This window comes from Sceloporus undulatus, chromosome 2 (genome assembly GCF_019175285.1).
Source record: "Sceloporus undulatus isolate JIND9_A2432 ecotype Alabama chromosome 2, SceUnd_v1.1, whole genome shotgun sequence".
In the NCBI taxonomy this organism is placed as follows: domain Eukaryota; kingdom Metazoa; phylum Chordata; class Lepidosauria; order Squamata; family Phrynosomatidae; genus Sceloporus; species Sceloporus undulatus.
The window spans coordinates 41076949-41086512 of NC_056523.1; the positions used below are offsets into that span (position 1 = coordinate 41076949).

The 9564-nt window shown below is 40.7% G+C and overlaps 1 protein-coding gene and 1 long non-coding RNA gene across 8 annotated transcripts in view; both read left to right on the forward strand.

Annotated features, from left to right (window-relative positions):
• LOC121922680 overlaps positions 1-9564 on the forward strand; it is a 365925-nt gene that overhangs the window by 280090 nt on the left and 76271 nt on the right. The gene's annotated exons all lie outside the window — the stretch shown is intronic.
• Positions 1-9564, forward strand: part of LOC121922678 (contactin-6-like) — a 193882-nt gene that overhangs the window by 159513 nt on the left and 24805 nt on the right. For all 7 annotated transcript variants that reach the window (XR_006102208.1, XR_006102209.1, XM_042452387.1 and 4 more), the window contains one exon: positions 3246-3316. Coding sequence is in view for 5 of the 7 variants with exons in the window: in XM_042452387.1 (XP_042308321.1) it covers positions 3246-3316 (71 nt within the window). In the remaining 2 variants the exon portion in view is untranslated. The remainder of the gene's footprint in view (positions 1-3245; positions 3317-9564) is intronic.

The following is a 9564-nucleotide window of genomic DNA, read 5'->3' on the forward strand; positions in this document are numbered from 1 at the left end:
TGAAATCAGGGTTTTGGCCATGCATCAGGAAAACAGGTTGTAGTAAGGGCGGGGGGAAACCAATTGATTTTGTCATGTATACATGCCCTAGTATCTCACAAATCTGAAAGTCTTTGGATTCTGTCATCTGAAGCCAAAGCATTTAAAGTGGTATCGAAGTGCTAGAACTGTGTAGTGTACATGAAACCCTTATTAATCAGGAAGACATTTCCTAATGTACATTTACAGTGCTTTAGAAATAAACTAGAATAAGAATAAAAATAAGAATAAGACAATACTGTTCAACACAGTGTGGTAGTGCATTACAAAGAAATGATTTAAGGAATTAATGTAGTGAATTTTCCAAGTTCTCATTGCTCCACTGCCATATCATATTTATTATTACTATCATCATCATCATCATCATCATCATCATCTATTTATATCCCATCTTTCTCCCAAACCTGGGACTTAGAGTGACTTAAAATATTTTAAAAATACAATTAAAACATACAAAATAGTACATTAAAACAGAATTAAATTACTACATTATTAAAACAAATTGCATGTTAGAATATCAAATACCATTTCAAAAAATTAAAAATGCTTAAAACACAGTAAAACAATATAACACCACAAGCCGGGGTGTTAGTCTGCCAGCAGAAGGCCAACAAAGAGAAGGTTATTCTGGTTTCCCTGGAAAGGTAGTTCCAAAGTTTTGGGGCAGCCATGGAAAGGGACCTCTCTCATGTCCCCACCAACTGTGCTTCTGATGGTGGTGGGACAGAGAGAATGGCCTTTCCAGAGGATCTCAGAGCCCAGGGCAGTTCATTCAGGAAGATACATTCAGGAAGCCTGGTCCTGAGCCATAGAGGGCTTTGTAACTCATAACCAGCACAACCTCCTTGAATTGAGGTGGAAAGAAGTAGTGGAGTTGCATGTCATCTGCATATTGGTGGTATCACACCCCAAAACTATGGATGATCTCTCCCAGTGGTTTCATGTATATGTTAAATAGCAAAAATAGGTTGGGCACTGGCCAATAATTATTCATTATATTGGGATTCAGGGATGGCTTTTTCACCAACTGCCTCCTTTAGAAGAGGGAACTCTGCCTGGTTGTAGGGAGTCATTGACTACCTCCTTCACCCACTCAGCCAGCCCCCTTCTGGCCTGTTTAAGCCAAGATGGACAAGGGTCCAGCACACAAGTGGTGGCTTTCACCTCTCCAAGAATCCTGACCACCTCCTCAGACTGCACAAATTGAAAAGTATCCATCAACACTGGACAGACAGGTGTCAAGGTTACATCCACTGGCACTGTATCAACTACACCATCCAAGTTGGAGCAGATCTGAGTGATTTTATGCACAAATTGCCCTGTTGTTGTTGAGTGGTCTGCATTTTCTACTTGAGGGTGAGTATGTAAGAAACCCCTGACACTTGGAACAGATTTTCTGGATGGCTCCTTGCTAATGCAATGCTGGCAGCAAAAAAGAATTTCTTTGCCTCACAGCCATGAAGTAGGCTTTCAGATAGGTTCTAGCCTGTGTTTGCTCAGGTTCACTTTGAGTCTTCCACCAATGTTGTTCTAGTCTCCATCTCACTCGGTTCATCATCATCAACTCCCTGGAAAACCAGTGGCTGGTTTAGCTCCACTCCATAAGTGGGGATGGTCAAGAGTGATTCTGTCCACTGCCCTGGCCATTTCTCCATTCCAAAGGTTAACCAGAGCTTCAACAGATTTGTCTGCTGAGATGACTTCCCAGTATCCTTCAGGAATCCATCTGGACCTATCAACCTCCTGGGGCAGACCATCTTAATCCATTTCACACCCAATTAGTCTAAACCTGACCAGATAATGATCTGTCCCTGACAATGGAACTGTGGCAAGTTCCTCCACACCAGGATCATCACACAACTCAGCACAGAAAACAAGGTCCAGAGTGTGCCAAGCAGCCTGAGTTGGGCCAGATACCAGTTGGGTCAGACCCGTGGTTGTCATAGAGGCCATGAAGTCCTGAACTACTTCTGAAAGGGCAGTCTCAGCATGGATGTTGAAGTTCCCCAGCACTACTAGATGAGGAGACTTCAGCACCAATCCTAAGACCAGCCCAGCTAACTCAGGAAGGGAGACTGTGGAGCAGCTGGGAGGGAGGTACACCTACAGAATCTTTATTCTGTTCCGGCTACCCATCTTTAGGTATACACATTAAAAACCTGTAGACTGTGTGATGGGGCATCTGGTCAGGGAGCCAGATCATGATAGACCATTGCAATTCCACCTGCCCCCCCCCCCCCCCAGGTCTTGCCTGCTGCTGCATAGGGAAGCCTGATGGACAAACCTGAAAGAAATGTACCACCCCCTCCAGCCTCATCCAACCAGATCTCTGTAATACAGGCAAGGTCAGCTTGTTCATCCAGAAGGGGTCTTGAATGGCAGCTGCTTGCTGCTTTTCCATTAACTGACCTGGCATTCAGCAGCAGCATTTTCAACTTGGGGGAGTATCGCCAAAGTTACCATACTATTTGGGTTGGGAGACAGTTTGGGGACTACAAACACCCTCTTGTATTCTCCTCTTCCTTGATATTTTAATTGTCTCTTCCCTCTGTATCCCCCCTTGACCTATATGACTCCAATGGCTGCTCAAACTGTGTCTCCCTTCCCTCCTCTGCAAAGCACATCCTTCCTATATTAGGCTGACAAGCCAGTAACTATTAAAAACAGTACACTAAATAGACAGGCAGATGATAAAAAGAGAGATGGTCAGAACATGTAATAAACTTTTTCTCTGCAAGAAAAAAGCCAGGCCCTCACCCTCTGCACCCAGCACAAGTCTGCTAAGTCAGGGCCCCAGACCTGTGAAGAGAGGTGTCCCACTAAGGAGACAGAAGTCCAAAGCAGCAGTAGAACCAGCAACCACTTCTGTCCTCTGGCCCCAGATAGTTATTGTGGTCCTCTGTCTCTCTGCTGGGGTGTTTTTGAGCATGTGACCCTTAGCAGTTGTAATTTCCTGGCATTTTGGAGGTTGAGCTAACATGGACAACCCCTTTTTACCACAACAAATTAAACCATGAAGTTTTCTGTTAATTGAATGAATGCTTCTCCATTGCCAGCTGTGATGCTATAAACCCCACTGTAGACTTTGAATCACATGTGCTGTGTCCTCCCTTCATATTGTCATGCAACTATACAAGGGATTTAGAGAATAATAAATGTTTTGTTAATTACACAGAATTATCTGTGGATTTTTCCCCCCTTTCCAGTTCCCACAGTGGCGCCAGCAAATGTGAGTGGAGGTGGTGGAAGTCGGTCTGAACTCATCATCACATGGGAGGTAATTTGTAAATCAATCTCAGCTCTTCAACGTAATGAAGGAAATTACATGACAGGTGTAGCAAAAGCAAGTTTCCTATGCCATTGTTAGCAATTTAGAGAAGTAAATTGTGAGAGGCATGTTATAAAGATGTTTAGAAGTCATCTGTAGCCCTCTTATCATCATTATGCAGAAGGCAGCTTAACACTCTAATCTGTTTAGGTATTTTCCGCATTAAATATTCTACACAGTTTTGTTTGCTTGTCTATGTCTCCCCATCCTCCGTTTTGAATATTATGCTGCCAAGGCATATCTTGTCATGCATGAAAGAAGACATGGCCTTTCAGAATGAAATACCACTCAGTGTATATTTAGAAGACTAGTAATATACCCAAAGGATAATTCATGCCTAAAGCTTCAACCCCTAAGCACACTTACTTGTGGGTAAATTCCACTGAAATCACATTTATTTCCAAGCAACAGTGGCTTAGAAGGTAAATGAAGATGCTCCCCACCCTAATTCACAATCACTTTTGCAATCTTCTTTAGCATTTGAGTGGCAGTTTTCATAGGCTGTATTTAAGTATGTTCATTTCACCTCTTCAAATTTCACTGAAAACACAAAGTTAAACTAACTGAAAAGAGGGATGGGTATTATGTGGCTCTCCAGATTTAATTGTACTGCAACTCCCATCATCCCTAGCCAACATAATCAGTGGAGATGAGTAGTGGGCAATGTGATCCTACATCATCAGCAGTGCTATATATTGTCCATCCATGATGTAAAACATTGCTACTCAGACTGGTGATCCATGGTCCTGTGCCAGTCCATGAGCTATTTGGCTGCCAGTTGTCTGTGCGTTTCCAAGAAAGAAACAGGTGTAGCCAATGGCACAAATATGGTTCCAGTCCTTGGCACTTTGGGAAACAGCTGGTCATTCACTCACATCCACTAGATTAAGAAACATGACTATTTGTAAAGTACGGTATCATACATTCTATATGATATGGAATGAGATTGTCCCTTATAGCACCACATTGCAAAATGTCCCATGCAAATATTTATTATTTTTAAATTTAGTAGTTCTTGGAGATGTACTTGACATTTTAAAACTTATGCATGGAAAGAAAATCCCTAGTCCAAATAGGAAATGACTGAGGAAATATATCTAACCACATAAAAAGGAAGTTGGGCCCTTACAGATAGCATAAACTGGTGTGAGCCAGTGCATCAGTCCAAGTGCAGAAATAATGGATGAAGGTTGGGAGGTAATATGAAAGGTAAGAAATGCAGTTCATTTCATATTCAAATATATAATTCAATATGTACACACCATCAGTGTCCATGCTGTTCTAAGACTACAAGTAGAAAAATCCAGGCCCTGAGGTGCTTGCACACTGCAATATGACAGAGGGAACACAAGAAAGGAAGGGAAGTGGAACAGAGCAAACTGGAGAAGAAAATAATAGAAAGAAATAGACCTGCAAAATCTGGCCTGCCTCAGTCCCAGAGGAAGCCCTTTGCTCAGGGCCTCACTCTATAGAGAAGTTCTTCATTGACATGCTTGCTGGATGTAGACAATTATCAGCAACATGAATTATTGTTGCTGAGTTCTTTCAAGTAATTTCCAACTTATTATGACCCTAAGATGAAACTATCCTGGAATTCTCTTAGCAAGATTTGTTCTGAGGGTGTTTGCCATTGCCTTCCTCTGAGGCTGAGAGAGAGTTTGACTTTTACAAAGCCACCCAATGGCTTTCTGTGTCCAAATGGGGATTCAAGACTCTGGTTTCCCACAGTCCTAGTCCAGCACTCAAAGTACTATGCCACATTGGCTCTTTAGAATAAATGATAGCCAGTGTAATTCAGATCTCAACCTGACATTTGGATTTGGATTTGTCCTTAAACTTTAAGGCTTAAAGGCTTCAGAGTCAGCCTGAGTGCACCTAGTTTCCAGAAGGATTATATCCCCCTCAGAAATAAGAGATAGGAAAAAAAAAGGATTTTGTTGAAAGTACAGACAAAGAGGAGAAAGTTTTGAAATCTAAAGAAAGATGTCAAAAGTCCATACAAAGCAGAGATGTTTTCCTTAGCAAAACAAATCAAAATGAAACAAAACAAAACAAACAATTCCAGAAGCTCCTGGAATTTTCTTTGTAGCTCTCAAATATTTAAACTATTTTCATACTTTTTTTAAAACACACACACACACACAATTATTTTGATGGAACACATATTCCATTTCAGATGATTGAAAGATAAAAGTGTTTGTTGGAAGAAGAATGATCAAGGCTAAATGTTAACAAAAGCATTTATAAGAATAAACCCTAAAAGAGGAATAGCATGGGATCTTTTCAAAAAGCCTTTTAAAAAGAAGCTGAATTTTTGTCACACTCCCCTTGATGTCCTAGCCTTGAAATTCCAGCTGAAAAAAATGGAGTGAACAATGTGCAACAGAAATACATAAGTATTAGCATACTAAGAAAGTTATAGTGTCATGTGGTGATATGCAGCAGCTAGAAGAGTTATTTCTAGCTCAACATTCCAACTCAGCACACTGAATGGCTTTGTATGGGTTTATGAGCTGAATCTCTCTTTTGCCAAAACTGAAGGGATTTAATTTCCCACATTTTTCAGGGTCTTTTGAAAGCACTAGAGAGGAGAAAGTGAATTGAATTAAGTCAGACATAGGAAACTTGTGGTCTAGCTGTTGTTGAAACTGCAACTCCTGTCATTCCTCATGTGGTGTTGGGGAGTTGCAGAACAACAAAATCTGGTGGGCAGAAAGCTGCCAACCTCCGGATTTGGCCCATGATACTGAGAAAGAGACCACCTATCTGAAATGGAATATATGTTGCATCAAAATAATTGTGGGGTTTTTTCATGCTCTTCTTTCTGTTTTTCCACTCTGAATTCATCTGCCCACATGCAGATGTGTTTTCATACATCTCAGATGTCTTGGCCACTCAAACCTCAAAGCATTGTGGTAATTATGAAATTTTTTAATGTGCTTTGGAGAAATGTAATGACATAGGAGTCTGCCTTATTCTAAGTTAGGCCATTTGATTAATCACATTCAGTGTTGTCTATGCAGACCTCCAGTATCCCTCCAGGGTTTCAAAATAGGTTGTCTTCCAACCCTTAACTGGCTAACTGGAGATGCGTGGCATGAGCCTGCGACCTTTCCTATGCAAATTGGGCTCTGCATTAAACAATGTGTCCCTTTCTCATAGATTCACCAAAATAATTTGAATAGGACACTTAGGCTGCATTTGCACTGCATTGTAGCTTGTTGTGGCTCTGCTCTGGTGCAGCAACAAACTAAAATCCCCAGAATTCCATAGTACTGAGCCATGGCAGTTAAAGTGGTCTCAAACTGGACTACTGGTATTTCTTCAGTCTGGATGCAGCCTTGCTTGAAGATGCTGGTGGGAAAAAGATAGTGTGAAGAAAGGGCGGGGGGGGCAGTTGTATGGGATGAGTAGTCATACACACTGAATTGCATACACACAAGTAGAGGGTGTTTTTCTTTAAGTAAATAAACTGATTGTGTTAAGTAAGTGGTACTGTACATGATGAGAGATCTTTTAACCCTCTCCTGAAGTACTTTTTCTTCCTGCAAAAATGTGTGAATCATCACAAATGTAATGATAAATGCTTTTTCTTTTCTTTTCCTAGGGTTGACTTAAGCTGCCCTCTCTCTCATTGTTTATTTTTATACAATACACATTTTTATACAGATGCAATACAAATATAGCTATGGCATAAGTCCAATACATCATTTTAGCTGTGTTCCTTTAACACGCAGCAGCATTGCACCCAAGTTTCTGAGAGAAAATGTTCTTCTGACAGCATGTGACAAGGAACATATAAAAACTGAGAGTCCTTTATTCCCATGGACTTGACAGGTGACAGTTGTCTGTGCATCGGCCTACTGAAAGAGAAACCAGGAACAAAGGGGATATTTTCAATCATTAGCTAGAAAATGGATAACATTTCAGGCAAGAGGAAGGACTGTTGGGGCATTGCAAAGATATAATAATAGTTTAAAAAAAAACCTCTTTACTCTCTAAACACGTTTAAACTTTTACGTTTTAAATAGAGGTTTAAAAATGTATTTCCTACAGTACACCATTTACTTCGTTCTTATCCTCTCATTCCCCTCCGTTTGCTTTCTACTAATAGACATAAATGTTCATGAGTCTATCCAAGCCCCCAGTATGTTGCAAATTACTTTGATTGACATGAAGCTTTTACTTTACAGGATCAGCAAACAAAAACAGAACACAATGATTCTGATTCAGTGTAATAAATAGACTAGCCATCCAGATTAAATCTGAGATTATAGGAACATTGCAAACAAATTAAATGGTACAGCAAGTAGTGCATACTGTAACACACACAAGCATACCACTTACCTTCTGTTTTTCTAGTATCTGTCTCAATGAACACTAGAAGCCTGCATGTATACAAGAACAGATTTCCTATATTTCCCAAAGTAACATAAGTTAAATGAACACAGCCACATAGCCTGAAAAACCCACAAAAAACTATGGATGCTGGGTGTGAAAGTCTTTGACTTCACAAATGTTGCAACTGTTTACCTTTTTTCCTGTCATCCATCTTCCAGAAGTGTAAACAGAAGATAAAAGCAAACCTTCAATCCTCCCCACCTTTAGTCATATTCATCTTTTTCCTGTTCAACATGACATAGCTGTAAGTAGTTTTGAGTTGACATGAAAATGTAAAAAGTGCTGTGCAGGATAAGAATAATGATCTACCTACTCCTGTGTCTGCTTCATGCAGTGGGCAACCTCAGGCCTATGAGAAGCCCACAAGAAGGTGTAAAACTACACCCTCCTCTGCCTACTCCTCAATAACTGCTGTATAGAGGCATACTGCCTCTGATATGATTAGCAACACATATCCATAATTACAAATAGTTATTAAAATTCTTATACTCCAGTCCAATTCCCTGCTAAAGCTATCCAAGTTGGCTCCCATCACTATGGTGCGGTACAGACCACCATAAAGCAGTGTACTCACACCGATACTAGGGTTAGGGAGCATGCACCAGCCACATGCTCCCTAACCCTAGCATTGTGAACTGTGCCATTGTTGCATGGCGCCATCCACATGGGACATGGGACGATGACATCATGCATGCACCGCCAAGTGGCACATGTGTGACGTCTCCGCGCTGCCCCAATAGCCTCAGGAAAAGCAAACTGCTGCAAGCATCTCCTAGTTTATATGCTTTTCCTCACTAATACCTTTTGCCATCTTGACTACATTAGGACTTGGTCACACATGACCTGGTTTTCATCCATGAATTGTTGGAGAGTATGAAATAATTTATGAATAAATTTAATAACATCTACTCAAATATAGATCCTTTGGGGATCCCACTGTTTATATCCCTTCACTATGAGAATGGAGAGTGTGAGAACTGCCACGTATTTATGACATCCTTCACCAAATGCCTCTGTGTATGTACAGTTTTGACAGTTGCCCTTCAGGCTCTTTGACTAGCTATGGCTACATACAGACAGGCCAAAATAAAGCTGCTTCGGGCCACTTTGGAGGTATGCTGTTTCAATGATGCATGTGTCCTAAGAGTTCAGAAGCTGCATCAAAGCTGCACTCCAGTCCTTAGGACTGGATCGTGGCTTTGGCGTGGCTTCTGTACTCTTAGGATCCATGCATCATTTAAATAGCATACCTCCAAAGTGGCCCGAAGCAGCTTTATTTTGGCCTGTCTGTATGGTGCCTATGTTGTTTTATTTTATGCTCAGGGCCTACTTTCACATAGGCAACTGGACACATTTTCATCTTCACCACTCTACAGATAATTCTACTAAAACCAGATTTCACTGAGCACCTGGGATTTAAGTGATAACAGTCTAGTTCTCTTCAGGTTCAAGTGGCCGCACCCTCCCATACATGCTCAGCTTGGCCCAGTTGGGCTTGCATCCTACTCATCCATTTAGCCTACCCTGTTGAAATGGTTAGTCTGAACAGGACTATAGTTTTGCTTAATTTTGGAATAGTCATGTGGAATGATTAGCTTGGAGGGAACATGACAAAAAGAAAGAGATGAGATCACTATATCCATAGATCTAAAAGGCTGGTGTGTTTGTGTGGCCATGGTCTGGATGGGAAAAAGCACTTCACCCCAACATATTTATTTATTTATATTATATTATATTTCATTATATTATTATTATTATTATTATTATTATTATTATTATTATTATTATTATTATTA